Below are 16,377 nucleotides of genomic sequence, written 5' to 3' on the forward strand. Positions count from 1 at the left end.
CGAGGAGCTTGGAAATGTTGATCTTACGATACACTTCCCTGCACAGTCACCACAATGAATTCAGTGATTCCAAGAAAGAGTAAAATTTTTCTTCTGTTTAGGTGTCTGTGAAATAAATCTGAACATTACTGTTAAGCAATAAAAAGCTCCCATTTCTTTTGAATAATGTCCATATTCATCCAAACTGTGCTCCTCTATATTAACTTTATTAATATATTAATTGAAATTTTGACTTTTTGCTACTACTACATTTACACTGCCTTTGCCACCCCAGTATACAACTGGCAGATGGTATTAACAGCATCTCTTCTTGAGCTGCTATGTACCCCAAGGACACAGAGAGAGAGACAAAAGCAGAAGCATAATAAGGTTAAGAACAGTTACAAGTCTTCTGAGAAGAGAAATTGAGTTTTCCACATTCTTATTCAAAACTCGGTTTAGTTAGTTTTAATTATTTCTTATCTGGAGTTTTTTAATTATTTCTGCAAATGTGCCTATATATAGCACATAGGTGTACAGCAAATAAGGAGCATTAGTAAGAGCTTAATGAAAGCTGGTTCTCAATTCTTTGTTCAAGCTGTCAAAGGAAAAAGGGATCAGTAGGAGTAATGAGCATGTTCTAGTTATTCATATCCTTGACTCGTAAACCTTTTTCATAATGATTTTGTTTCCTTCCTTTGAGATGTATCTGAAAAATAACTTCAAAATTTGAAGCTTTATTTTGCAAAATAACCTAAGTGCCATAAGTGTCTGAGAATGCTATCTTTCATTGCCATTTAATCATAGAGCATTAGGGATTGCCCACTGAAATGACATAAAAAAACAAACCCCATCTCTCACTCCAGCACAGTCTTTGAGTGCAAATTAACGCATGATTAGTTTCCTTCTTTGAGATTTGCCCTTTAAAGTATAAATATCCATGGATCTTGGTTCTTCTTCCTGGGTTTTGTAAATGAGATTACTGTTACTGTCATAAAGGGCATCTGTGATGCCTGACTGTCCATGCTGTGAAATCAGCCATACCCTGAGTGTCCTTCTGAGAACATGGGGCTGACTCTGCCTTGCTTTAAACCATGAGGCAGCATAAACATGAAGGCATGTTGGAAGAACAAATGCTGGATAAGTTCCATCTGAATATGCCTTCTATGAAATGGGAAAGATGTGAGCTCTTCATTTTCTACCTTATTTTTCCACTAAGATCTAGGCAGTAACGAAGCAGAAGCTACAAAAAAGTCTCTCCTCCTAAGTCCAAATGACAAAATAGAACAAAAACACCATTCCACAACAGAAGGCAGGACTTACCAAGGAACATCACATGACCTGACAGAAGACGCAAACAACTCTTGACAAAATACCAGGTCACAATGTGGGCCAAAACAGTTGCAAAAATGCCACTATTACAAGCAGGTATTCAGGACTCTCTGTTGAGCTTCAAACTTGAGATGTGTTAGAAGAGAACCATAGTTCCAGGGAAAACACCAGTCAGTTGATATCAATGTGTAAATTGACCAGACAAGACTTGTTTCATGTTAGCACTAAAATTAAAGGCTTAATTTGTAGCAGAATTACAAAAATTATCAATTACATCAAGTGACAAGACATCACCTGAGACAGGTTTTCCATGCAAAAGTAGAAATTCTGCACTAAGTGAGCACTTGAGACTTCTTTCCAGATAGGATTAAATTCTGTCCTTTTTGCTCTTCCCTTACCCAAGCAGCAATGACTGGGTGCTGGATGTTTCACTAGGAGATCAGGACATTGCTTCAGAACACTGTCACAAAACTGGGCTTTGTCCTCCAAAAGGCAGGAAATATTTTACAATCCTGAGTTCCAGTTCAATGCCGTTTTCAATGAGGAAAATCCTTCCCTGTGAGTTTTCAAACAGGATTTGTCCCCCTTTAAATCAACCACATGAGATGTAGAATATTACAGAACCACAGAATTGTTCAGGCTGCAAAAGACCCTTAAGATCATCAACTCTGGCTGCTAACCGAGCACTGCCAAGTCCACCCCTAAACCACATCCCCCAGTTGACACACCTACACATCAATTTTCTTACGTGTTCCTGGGCAGCCTGTTCTAGTGCTTGACAACCCTTTCTGTGAAGAAATTTTTCCTAATATTCAATCTAAACCAAATATCAAAGTATTTCTGCTATTCCAACAATAACTTATAAAACCGAGAAAATAAGACAGTAAGGTAACTTACTATTCTAACAACAGAAGTAGCCTGGTAAGCAACAGTTTTACTTTAACTAGCACATTATCAACTTAAAAGGTGACAACACAAGAAATGAAAGGGAAATCTGGACACCATTAGACAACAAATATACGTTTCCTGCCAGCTGCTGCTGTAACCAAAGCCACTGACATCCCAGAAGAAGAGCACCAGACAACAGTTGCAAAACAAGGAAGAGATAGTGGTAGGAGGAGAGCAAGCATCCTGGAAGACAAGTGTCTCAACCATTTACTTGATGCACTTCCAGTTACAGAGATTACTTTTGAAATGGTAGAAAATTAAAAAAAAAAAAAATCTAGCTATTCCTATCTTGGCTAATATGTTAGAAGAATAGATAAAATCTCCCATGTTGGCAGTCCTTGTATAATTTTAATACTAAGAATCACAAAAAAGCACACAAGAAAATTCTAAATATCTAAAAAGAAAAGGGAGGAGTGGTCAAATCCATTTTACTAGAACCCAGCGCTTCAAAAAGCTTAAAATACATATTGCGTAAACATAAATCGACCTGTTCTCCTTCATTCTGGATTGTCTCCATTTTTTGATTAAAACAGAAATGTTCCCAGTGGAGAAGAACAGGAGCCAGCTAGTCTTGTTCATAAAATTTCAGTTTAGTAAGTTTAAAATGAAAACACTTTCACAAAATCTTAAAACTACAGGATCAGCAAAAGCACAGCTTAAAAGTGGCTTTATGTTGTTGCTTTTTCTTTTGTTACAGCAAGTCCCACTCCTCTTTCTTTCATCCCTCCACGTATCACTTCCACAAAGCATGAAACAATGACAACAAATCCAGTGTAAAGCTGACTGAAGAGCACTGGATACCCGTCTCTCCATTAGATCCTGAAGGATTTCTTTTTAAGTCTGCATTTTTGCATGCTCCTAGACCAAGTATTTCAAACTTTAAGAGCACAACTTACATGCAGCCTTCACACTGACTAGTTGGAATAAACAACGATACAGCCAAAATGAACCCAGAGTTAGTCTATCTATGCAACTGAAAAACAATTCAACTGTGAAACTGCCTGGACTACTTTAAAACTGCAAGAAAACTGTGCTCAGCTGCATTACTTGTTCTCTATCACATACAGAAGCAGAGCATTACTCACTGGAATGCCACTGATCACTTGTTCAGTACTCGTTTAAACAGTATCATTTCCCCTATGTATGAGGATCTGTGTGCAGTATTCCATAACTGGCAGATGCACTGACGACCTAACATCAGCATAGCAATAAGTAAGGCACAGCATCTTCCTATTTCTGTGTAAACTTTGTCCAGACGCAATTGCTGACAACAATTTCTCCAACTTCCATATCCAGGTCACCAAAAATACCCTCTCTTTCTATTTCTCTTTCTACGGTCTTCCTAAATTTCTCTTCACATTAATTAATTCATTAAATTAATCCAACCCTTTCCTGAAAAACCCATGATTTTCTTTATCATCCACTTTCTGCTTTAACTAGAACTAGACATTTTCTCATGTTCTTCCTCTTGTTTTACCTGTAACACTCCCCACAAACCAACACCTGTTATGTCAGCATAGCTCCGGTCCCTTCATGTCTCTTGCCACAATGAATTCTCATTTCTCACTTATAGCTTGTGCTTCTCTACTTCCTTGTCTTCCTATCTTCCTCATCTTATTTTTCAAATTTATAGCTGTCCACTAAGTAATGCTCTCTCTGTGGTTGGGAGAGATCCCTACACTTCTTCCTCCCATCACAGTCAAGAACCAGTCCTCAACAGCACCACTCTGCCTTTTTCATCCAGTTGCTTCACCTTATGATTAAGTTTTTTATCATATAATCTGTGACCCTCAAGAGCACCTTATTTATATTAACATCTCCAATTTTTCAAGTAGCCCAACATACATTAGAAGTCATAGTACAGAATGAATAAAGCTTTGATGTAGTGATGCAGTTTGAATTTCAAACACCACATAGATCAGTACATGCTAGGGTAACTGCCCTATGGTGTAGTATTTCAATGACAACATAACAATTTTCCTAAACTCTTGTTTTTTCAAAAAGCTTTATATCAAATCAGTCCTAGTTCATCTTCTTATCTTGTATATTGTTTTGTTTTCAACACAAAAAAAACCAAACCCGAGAAGACCCAGTTTCTTCAATGTAAAAGCAAGAATTCAACTGTTGAGCTGTTCACAACCAAGTATGCCTTAACTGTTTTGAAACATAAGAGCTATAGGTCTTCCTCATGGGACAGTCATAAATATCATCTACTTTTCCAGATAAAAATAACTGAAAGAGATTCCATTTCACTTTCCACCTTTTGCTGGAATCTTGGGGTTCCTTTTGATCTCAAATTATCCATGAAGGATCATCTTATATGTTCACTACCAACGCATCTCTTATAATCCTAGAAATTTCTTGACTTAAACACGTGTAATCCAAAATAGAACTTGAAAGCTCCGTGCTTCTGTGTGGTCCACAGTACTGACTAACACTACTCTGTTCCGGGCTATTACAGAAACTTCAGGTCTCAATAGCACATGTTCAACAATGCCAGGGCTCAGGCATACTAATATACTTCTAAAAACTTAAATGACTTCCAGTCAGAAGCTCAGAAGTTGATCTTACACTCTGCATATCAAAATTAAAACTACAGATGCTTCACTCCTATACTTATTTCTCATTCTTATCTTTAGAGAAACTAAAAAGAAAAAAAAATAAAAGAAAATCCAAGCCCTAAAGTGCATTCTTGTATAGCTTCAATTCTGCAGTAAGCTAGTCTGAAAAAGCATTTTTGTTCTATTTTTCCATACAGCACATATAGCCTCAACAGTTAATTTTTGATCTGTCATTTCAGTGTGTAAGCAGAAAGGAAATACAATTCAGGAGTTCAGGTTCACATAAATCTATAATCACTGACTTATTTAAAATGAGCCAGGACATTTATTCACATGTTTCCATTCACAAGTTTCTAGTAGCTCCAGAGTAAAAAACAATAAAAATGTCACCTTTAGAACATGAGTCCTTAGACCCACTGCCTTTCATGTTCTACTGCATTTTTCACTCGCTGAAATGAGAAACAGCAGCCACACATAAAGACTTTAACAAACCTTTCCCCTTTCCACTAAGTAAATTTATCTCTGAGGACAAATTGTCACGTACTGCCAACAGGACAACAGAAATAAAATTTTCTGATTTAGAAGCCCTAATCTGGCTATAAAAATTCACTGCAGCAACACTCATGATAATTTCTTATACTAACCAACACTAATTACAGTTCCCTCTTGCCTGTCTAACTAGGCAAAAGCACACAAGAAGAATCACACAGAAAGCCTTAATTATTATTGTCAAGGCTGCAAAACAAAGTTTAGGAAAATATGAAACAAAACAAAAGAATACATTTAGTTCCATGAATATCTTAACAGGTCCTGACACAAGTTTTACAGAATGCAAGAAATGCTGTCTAATTCCACAATCTAGCTATAATCACTGAAGATTAAAATGTGCCAGCTTTCAGAACGGGGCACGCTGCAATCTAAAGATGACAGAAATAAATGTTTTAAAGGTTTAGTAAACTTATAAGTGAATCTCACCAAAGCATAAAAAGTTCTACACAAAAGATAAGCAACACAAACAGGGAAACATTTTCTGTGATTACACAGCTTGCTAACAAGATAAGTATGGCGTGATCACAGGCAGTTTAACAAAGCAAACCCTGGCAGCCCCAGGTCCACCAATGATTTGTGCCTAAAATAACCGATCACGCTGAAAAGAATATCCACTGCACCAAATGGCATCCATAAAATGTAACTGCATTTCTTGACTTTTCCTTTCTAAGACCGTCCACCACCACATGGACTGTGTGGCACTGCAGCCTAAGAGCCAGAAAGACAGTGACAGTTTTCTCAGAACTGGATTCTCAGAGGTGCTGCCATATAGGCACACTGATTTCCCCCTTCTCTTGAAAAGCCCGTTCCAAAGGAGTGATGGCATGTCCAACTAAATATCACTGTCCTTACAACCTATGTTTCCTGAATGAGGAGTTTCCACACAGTTGGTCTTCTGAATTCAAGGAAAATTTCCTTCCTTTCAGGAATCAAACCTTGTTCCCATATGTTACTGGGAGTCCAAACACCTAATGAATTAAATTTCAAGAGGAGGATTTGTCATCTTTCCAAATTCGGTTAAAAACATTTGTAAAGAAAAGGAATCCTAAAGTACAGAGTATGAAACATATAAGTTAGGCAGTTATAGAAGGTAAAATGGTAGTTAACAATAATGAATTTAAAAGCAAATATTAATTTCTTCTCTTCTGAAGTCTGTTAAGTTCCCGTCATGAGTCTGTCATGACAGACAGTCTACAAATACAGAATAACTCAAGAAAAAATTTCTGCCTGGAAGAAACTGTTAAACACCAGAATTTGAGAGGAAACTACATGATGGGTTTGGTAAATGCATAAAGGGACTTTACAGGATATCTACCTGCTAACACACATATGATGTCACCTCCTACCACAAATATTCAGAATTAGTTATCAACAATGACTTCACACAGATGGAAGAGAAGGTATCAATTGTATCACCCTAATCTGTACTATGATATATTGCCCTTGTCTTATCAGTTTTAGTCATCAATCTTTTCATCACCAGCAGAGTTCTACTCTTGCACAACTGCGAGGCCCCAGCAAACTGTCCCAGTGGTCTGAACACAACTTTCAGTTGTTTTCTTTTTTGTAGTTTCTGTGACTCTTTAAGCAACTCCAACTATACAAAAACTTTACATAATTCCTTTAGCAAAATAAAATCTTTCCTAAAGGAGTATAATCAAGTAACAGAAGTATTTTATATTTAGAGTAAGTTAACATCACACATCATTTGGAGAAATTTTATTTATTTGAATGAGATTATAAGAAATATGACACAACATTTAAATTGATACAAACATGCAATAAAAATGTTTGCACACACAACAGCTGATACCAGTTTGAAAAACAATTAATTACAAAACTAAACTATATGGTGTTGGATTTCTCATCTGCAAAATAACAACCATCAAAGTACTAGATGCCATTCTACTACAGACGAGAAATATAAAATTACCCATCTTCTTGGGGCTATGATACAAGAAATTTTGAGCATAATACAATGCTTTACAGCTACTTCTGAAAGATCTAAGGTCACAATTTGCTCTTAAGTTATCTAGTAATGTAAAATTTTCCAAGAAAAATCCTGGAATGATTAAAACAGACGATGAATCTCACATTTCCAATGGATCTTAGGTGGTTTTATTCTTGAAATAAAGGACTACTTACTTGGTTGGCCATGTAAATTGTGAGGAGGCCTCTCCTATAAACAGAAAAAATAAAATTAGTGAAAGAATCAAACATTTTTTGCAGACTGAAGAAAAACACTTTAAGCATTAAGAATATTTTATTAAAGAAGAGAGTTTAAAAACACAGATTATTGATGGAAGATGAATCATTACACCCTATAAAAAAATATGTACAAAACCAAAAATAGCATCCTGATAGCACAGTATCCAGAGCAGTGAGGAATTACAGGAACTAAGTTATATATAGCAACTTGCTACTGCACATGAGTCCTGAAGCTGTCATGAGGGGCAAGGCACCCTGAATTACACAGCACTTATCATAAAAGCCCACAAACAAGCTGTTAATGTAGGCACACAAACAATGACCTAAGCCTAAGTTAAATTGTGAATTTACAGAAAAATGCTTGTGTGTTAGCTTCTGTTTTGTGGCCACTGCTATGTAACTTGAGACACCTTAGCCCTTCTGCTTACAATATTATGAAAAGTTTTCTACTGAGACTGATGATGCAGAAATCTTGGCTCAAGCCAGTTCAGAATCACAGTGCTAAGAGTGTCCTGGAACCATTTTCTCTTCTAACCTTTATCTAATTTTATTCTCCCCTTCTATTTTTGGGTCTGTCCCTGTGTCTCAGCCCGTAGCTCACACTGCACTTTAGGAAATGTATAAACTTGGGCTCATGGTCTCAGACTTTTGTTCATTGTATTGCAGCACAAGACCAAAACTGAACTCAACTATGCAGATGTGAGCTGCTCTAGTAACAGACTGCACTAGATGTCACTATAGGATCCAGGTGAATTAAAAATTATTTTCTGTACATCGGTCACAAGCCACCATCAGCCTTGAGAAAGTGGGAAACATTACCACTGCAGATCTGCTTTGCCTTCAATCATTCCTCCTCTTCTGCAAAGATCTGCTTAGAGACTATGGCCAAAGGTTGGAACGCTCAGTTTCAGTATTTCCTACTGGACTGGTGTTCTTAACATTTTGAGTTTACCATCAGCCTTGTAGTACTCAGGATTTTTCATATTGTCCCCACTGGTCTTACACATATAACTTGAAAATTTGTGTGAAGGCACCATACATTCAACTGTTAGAGTTTCTCAACATGGAATTGAGTTTATAACCTGAACCCATATTTGCCTTCATGCCATTCAGGATTTTTTTTATATTGCTACTACAGAAGGTAACATATAACAGAAAGTCTAACCTGGGCTTGTATGTTCCATTTTGTCATGACATTTTAAGTTTTCAAGCATTCATAAGACTGCTTAAGAGAGCAGTATGTTAACAGAGCACATCTTAAAATTCAGTTGAAGAAGGGAACAAAACAAAAGCACAGATAGTAGGAAATAAATTCCAATCACACAGTTGCCAAGCTTGATCCATCTGGAAAGAAATTTATTCAGTATTTTCTAATCCCCATGTTTACAAGTCCATAACTTTGCCAAGTTACGCATCTAGAACAAGGTTTTTCAGAACAGATATCTAAGCTATGGGGACATATTCCACTCAAAAGCTTTAGTGCTTCCACATCATGCTGAACTTGGGGGAAGCAATGATGCAGGATCCTGACTTCCACAAGTTGCTCTCTACTCACAGGGAAGGTTCAAATTTGGCTTCGGTTCAAAACTTTAACCAGCAAAATCAGTTTGTTTTGTGGGTTTTTTTTCAAAGCAGAATTACGAATCTGCTCTCCTTCTCTACCTACCATCACTCTGTATCAGATACTAGAAACAAAACTCTAGCATAGAAACCTAGAGAAAAAAAAGCCTGAATCTAAAGAGTTGATGAGGATGAGGCACACAAGAAACAAGAAGACAACAGAGAGGGAATAGAGTCTGTGAGCATTTAAGCAAAGAAAGCCCTACAACTTGCAATAAAGCATCAAAATACTGTACGACATTTGTCACCAGAAAAGCATGAAAATTCACCTCATGTAATAGATAAATTCGACTCTCACATTGGTCTGCAAACAGTCACCATCTTTCAGCTGATTAGCTCGAGTGATAATATTGGTGGCCCTACCCTCTTGATTACCAAACTGGCAGTCAATACAGTTGTGTATACCGTAAATTTTATTTTAATTTGTTCTCAGGAAAAATATCAGGTATTTCATGTTTCTTGGATTCTTTCTTCTATCCCTGTAATAGTGTTAAAAATTTATGATAAATACCCAAACACTCAGCTGTTTGGAAACACAGAAATAAATTACCCATGAGAGCTAACCTGGTAACTCAATACACTTTGAATATTCTGGAAAACATCAGAACTTCAATAATATCCTGCAGTAACATAACTGCGAGAAGCCTTCACCAGCTACTGAGTGACAGATGCAACTTTCAGGGTATACTGCATATTTCAGAGAGTACATTTCAGAGAATATATGTCTATTCACAATTGTACAACATGTACACGTACAATGATCATCCTGTTTTGTGCACATTATATATAATGTGCACAAAACAGGATGATCATTGTACATGTACATACTTTACTTAGTGGATTCTCTCATGCAGTCCTTACTGTCATGCAAGCAGGGCTGACATGCAGCCAGGATCTTTTAGCCTCCCATGAATATTTATTTAATTTTCTTATTTTTAAACACTAAAGCTAAGAATTTGTTCAAAATGAGTTTTAGTTTCTATTGTAGTCCCTTTGGCCTAAGTGTAAAACACCAACCACGAAGACAAAGAAAGGAAAAGGGGCTAAAGAAGAGGAAGGAAAGAAATCAGAAGCTGCAGTGCAGCTGCAGCAAGACCAATGTGAGAAGTAGGTGGTTGGGAGAAGGAAAAATGTGCAGACAATAAATTTGCGAAAGGAAGTAACTTCCGGAACCAAAAATACAGCCAAGTTGCTAGATGACGTCATCTCAAAGTGCCTCCACCAAGCCCGTCTCTGAGGCCCTGCCTGACTCCAAGCAGAAAGTTTTCTTCCTCCAAATTAATTCTGTGACTGTTTAAAAAATAAATAGCCCCATTTTTCCAGGGGAAGGGAAAAAAAAAAAGCGGGGTGGAAGGGGGGGCAGTCTTCCTGGCCCTGTGCAAATGTGATCCAACAAGCCTAACCCAACCCTGAACTCCACTGTTAAAAAGCAGGTGGAAGTTCAGAAAACATTGCACTATTCTGTGGCAATGACAGCTGACAGAAAACAGGACAGAAAGATGGAGGTAGGCCAAGCAAAAGGGTCACTAGGACAACCCAAGGACTGTATTAAAACTGCAGCTGGTAAACAAAGAGGAAAATATAATTGGGAAATGGCATTAGAAGAGCAGGAAATAGTTAAACAATAAAAACAATTAGTCAGCCATGTCTAACCACATGCTTTGGGAAGGTTTAAAGATACTAATAAACAGCTTACATTTCACCCTAAAAGTCCATGAACCAGTGTTGAACACTAATCTTGGGAACACCAACATCAGCACGTGGCTACACCACCAATGATCAGGCGAGGTCACTATGGCAAAGCCCAAGCAGAGGCACACAAATCCTTACTGCCCATTCCTCCTCCATGGTTTCTGTCTTACGCCATTTTCCTCCAGAGGCCTCTTCCACAAAGATCTTCATCGTGGCTTCCCACTGTCTCCCAGTCACCTCTTCAACTGACAGTATCTCCCATACCCAGCTCTTTTCTAATGACATCTGTGATCTTTAACTCAAGAAGGAAAAACATGAGCTAGGGGCAACCCAAAATTCATGAGCAGCAGACCAAGGTCCATCCTGACAGTTTCTTATGTTAAAGAACTTTTTTTCTGAAAAAGTCTTAACAAGACTGGTCTCCTTTACCTGGAAAGGAGGATTGCACGAAAGCAATCATGTTTTAATTGCCCTTTAATTCAAGTATCAAAGAGCAGTAGTGTTTAATATACTTTTCACTTTGTTTCTCCTCCTTTTTCTTCCCAATTCACACTTTAACAAGAATTTTCTTTCATGCCTGTTAGAGAACTGAGCAGGCAATGTCTCAGAGTTTAGGTATTCAGCACAGGTCACATTATCTATGGCTGAATTATTCCAATCTTGCAGATTCCACTTCTAATGTTTAAATTACAACAGACCACAGGTTTCCAGAAGATAATTCTCTTGTTCATTTATGCCTTCCTCAAAGAAAAGTTTCACTTGATAAAAGTTGCTTTTCAGACAACTTGGTAATGTTCAGACCAAATTCTAACAAGCAATAGCTCTTAAACTATGGCATATAAACCTCAACAGAGAACCACACATTTTTTTTATTGCACTGCCCAGAGGAAAGAGTCTAAAATAACTGCTAAAAAACCCAAAAACCTACAGGATAAAAATAACGAGGAAAACTAGCAGTGTACTGGGCCGCATTACGAGAAGTGTAGGTAGGAGGTCAAGAGAAATGATTAATCCCATTTACTTGGCACTCATTACACCACAGAGTCCTGTGCCTGTTTGCGATCCCCAATACAAAACAGGCACTGATCAGCTGGCAGGGAGGACCAGGAGCATGGTCGGAGAGATTCTGACCTGACTCAAAGAAACAGCATTTTCTCTATCAAGACAGGTGAGCATTGGAACAGGGACTCAGAGGGGCTGCTGGACCTCTGTCCTCAGCAGTTTGCAAGGCTAACAGGACAAATCCCTGAGCAAGATGGTTTGAACTCTGTGCCGGCTCTGCTCCAAGCAGGAGGAAGCTGCACTAGTTGAATTCCCCAAGGTTTATCTGAACAATTCTATTATTCTACAGAATAAAAGGTGGAATGCAACTTCAAAATACCATATATAATTTTTTTCCCATAGATTATAAAATCACAAGGGATTACACTGATAAATAACGTCTTCCTGACTAATACAAAACACAAACTTTTCCTTAATGAATTAGTCACATATTTAAAAAAAAAAAATTGTCTTTTAAGTATTTCCAGTCACCACAATCATTGATATATTATTCTAAGGGTACTTATCTTTACAATTTGCACTCTAGTTTCTACAAGAATCTGTCTGGTGTCTGAAAATGGTTACATCTTTACCTCCCCTGTAACACTACAGACTCCAACCAAGTGACCCACACATCATTTCTTAAACAAAAACTGAACTCCTTCAGTTTTCCGACAATGTTCCCTAAGATTTTAATCACACTTACAGCTCTTTACTGAAACTGTCTCATTTTTTCAGAGCTCATCTTCAGGACTCAAAGTGAAAATATAGAAAATAAAAAACAGATCAAAGCTTTCCTATTCTTTGTTTAATCAATAGTATTTTGAAGTCAAAGAAATCACTAAGGGCCACTCTCAGACTTTGAATGCATTTGCCTGAGAGCAAGGTGTTTATACTTTCATGTAAGTGCCAAAAACTCTGGAAAACTTATTTGATTGAGGCCAAAGTCCAATTTCCCTAACACATGAGTAAAACATCCTATTCACGCCAATAGAAGCAGCAACTGCCCAAATCTGCATGCCAACATATTGTTTGTGGAACCCTTTGCTGAAGAATGTTTTCTTGTCTAGCTTGACGTGCTATAAAATTAAAAGCATAACTTTAGTTTCACAAGCAACATAAGTTTTTTCTTCATCTAATAGGAAATAATACAAAATACCAATTTTTAAACACAACCTAGATTGTGTTTTCCTAAAAAATCATGGCCAGTTCTCTCTCTCCTTATTTATGGGTTTCCTTCAATGTACTTATGGTTTTCCTTAAATACAGAGTGTTGCTAAGCTAAAAAGCAACAGCATCAACAGCACACAAAAAAACCCCAACCAAGCTTGCCTGAAGGTGGGATGAATCCTTAGAAAGCATTTATGCTCCTGGTAATTTTATCATAAATTAACCAGTGTGACCACAGCAGCCCTCAAAGAAACCTTCCAGCAGAAAGCAAACACCTTCTCTTTCTCTAAACAGCACAGAAGAGACGTAGGACCTGTCATTTTTAAGCTATTTCTTTCTCATTATTCATTCCTCTTTTTGAATATTTACTTCTTTCATATGTTTTGCCTTGCCGTGCCCATTTTATATGTCTAATAACAGCACTACAGCTCCTACAATTCCCTCATAAAGAACTTTTTTAGTAATACGAAGTTTAAAAAATTGTTTTCTCCATTGCCTTGTTTCATTAAACCACAAACCCTTCTGAGTAGACATCCTGAAATCTAAACATTCACTGCAATTAATTAAACATATTTGAACTACTATAATTGTGCTTTTTTATATATTTATGTAAATTGTGGGGGGTTATGATCACTTTTTTTGTCTTGCTCAAAACTAAGGGGGAAATAAGTTAGCGAGTCAGAAATAACAGGAAATAACCACAGCAAGATGGATATCACTGTCTACAAAATTCACGCAAATTGAACAGGCACCTCCTTCAGCAGGAACAGCCTACTGAGTGAGCCCCACCCACGAATTCACACCACATGGGGAGGCAACACTGGGGCAGGGATACCCAGGCCCCCCTTCCCTGCAACGTTCACTCCTATAACCCAGTGCTCAGCAGCAGACGTGCGTAGAATGAGCCTGAAGATGGAGCCTGAAGATGGATAAAGCAGCATGGTAAAAATCTTTATGCATGCAATTATGTTCTCTGATTAAACATTTAATTGATGGGTTATGTTTCTCCAATATATGTAATAAATTTAAACAGGTAGGGTGCAAACATACACAAAATAAAAATATCCAACTCACTGCTAAGACAAGAGCAGCTTCAGCTTTGGTACAAAGCTTTCTAACTTCACTCCCAGTCCAAAATATCATGTTCCTACAATTTGCTTTTTCAAAACTTCTTAGTGTTGTCAAACCAACAAGACTGACCCGAGAATAAACAGGTACTCGAATAAAACAAGTCAAACTTACCTTTCCTTGTGACCTATACAACAAAATCTGAACTATGCATGACTTCTATAAAAACGATTTTTTCATAAATTCCTTATGTTAGTTTCCTACAAAATCAAGTTTGAATTTTATATGAATGCTACTCTTCATTGAATCTGCTGCACATTCTGACAGTTATCTCTGTATTTTAACAGATAATCTTTTTTTGAATTCTTTACAAGTCTAAGAAATCACAAATATAACTACTTTCATGTGAATCAGTGGATTCAAAGGTGTATATATAGGGTGGAATGTTAAAAAAAACAAAAAGGTAAAGAGCACATAACATGCTGTAAAAACTTGTTACAGCAAAACAGTAATTTTAACAGTAAATATTTTCATATATCCTAGTATGTATCTCATAGAAAAAATTATAAAGTTATATATGTTTATTTTAGTAAATAGCAAAATTTGAGAACATTTGTCCTTTTTTAAATTAACAAAAAAAGAAAAAGAAAGAAAGACTTAAAAGAGTTAACTCTGGCTTTAATTTCTGAACATAAACTAAGAAGCTAACATAATAGTTTGTAATGGCTCCCCAGACAGGACTTGTGGTCTGCAAAAACAGGAAGAATTCCTCCCGTCAGCTTCAACCCCTCCTCACTGTAAAACACACCATTTTATAACCTGCAGAATTATATCAAACACACAAATCACATGTTTCTCCTAAAAAGAAAGAAGTTAAAATGAAGAGGTAAGAGGCAGGTTTTTTACAGCAGCTTGACACCACAAGCAAGCCAACTATAGATCTGGAGTTGTGATTGCATCCCTGTAATAACACAAGCACTACAGATTATGTTTAGGGTATCGTTAATCTCTCACACCCACCAATTTCCTACTGACAGCTGGAGGTCAGCAGCGGAGTCCTGGTGCAAAAGTTCACTTAAAATCAGCAGGAACAGATAAGCTTTCAAAATAATGCTGAAAATTATGAAAACAGACCAAAGAAGTAAGTTTTCAAAAAAGAACATGATAACGTTTTGAGTTTAGTAAATACCAGTAGCAAGTCTTTCACATAAAGATAATGTTCAGGCACAGAACTTAATTTCAGAAATATACAGTTTAAGGACTCATGACCCACTGCTTTTTTAAAGGAACTTCGTATTGCAAAATTTGGGGTTGTTTAAAGTAAGGAACGGACACTTCACAGGTTGGGGAAATTGAAATTGCTCAAAACTGCAAATCAGTAATCCTTGCTTGGAGTACATTACATGTTAAGTAAAATGGTTTCATGCAAATACTCAGAATTTGTTGTTCTTAAAAGGAAATAAAATAAAATCAACATGTTCCCTGGTTTGAACACATGCCAAAGAAAGGGTATGAGAAAACTGGGAAGGGAGAGAAGCCAAAAAGAAAATATATCTACAGTAATACATTCCAGTTAAATTAGTACCAATAATTCTTACAGAGTTTTCAGCTAGTCCAACACAAGATAACATCTATAGTTTAATTTTTTTAACTGCTTTATACTCTTTTATATACAGATTTTCTTTCAACATTCCCTCCCTCTTCCTCCTCTCCCAGTTTCTCTAGGGTATCTACAGAGCCAAAACAAAGGCTGACACACAGAGGGGAAAAAACCTCTTAATTAAAGTGTAATGTAACCTCACAAGATTCCATTAAAAGATATAAAGATTCCAAAAAGCTTACTAGTTTCATAAAAAGACTGACTAGGAGATAACAGAAGAATAACATCCTCATTTAAAAAAAAATGAAGAATTTCCAGGCATTTTTTAAATTATTCACATTCTTGGTACAGAAGGTCTAGTGTTACTTAACACTTACCTACTGTTAAATAAGGCCCCAAATAACTATTTCTTTGGACTGTTGATAGTAACACAGAATTGTTTCTAATCAGCTCAGTCAATCACAAAGGAAACAGCTCTTTCTGGGCACTTTCTCAGTCAGGATACAACATGTGCTGCTTGGCCACTCTGTCTGGAAGGTACGAGCGTAAGGCACAAAACCAAATAATCTCTTTGTGAGCAAAACTGCTTTGTGGTTCAGCAGCAGCAGT

The 16,377-nt window shown here is 37.0% G+C and overlaps 1 protein-coding gene across 2 annotated transcripts in view; it reads right to left on the minus strand.

The window, feature by feature from the left end:
- The window catches only part of TMEM135 (transmembrane protein 135), a 173,012-nt gene that overhangs the window by 127,644 nt on the left and 28,991 nt on the right, over positions 1–16,377 (minus strand). For both annotated transcript variants that reach the window (XM_027655001.1, XM_027654912.1), the window contains exon 4: positions 7,515–7,548. In XM_027655001.1, the coding sequence (XP_027510802.1) occupies positions 7,515–7,548 (34 nt within the window). The remainder of the gene's footprint in view (positions 1–7,514; positions 7,549–16,377) is intronic.

The sequence above is a fragment of the Corapipo altera genome, unplaced genomic scaffold (assembly GCF_003945725.1).
Source record: "Corapipo altera isolate COAL_440 unplaced genomic scaffold, ASM394572v1 0, whole genome shotgun sequence".
Classification (NCBI taxonomy): Eukaryota; Metazoa; Chordata; class Aves; order Passeriformes; family Pipridae; genus Corapipo; species Corapipo altera.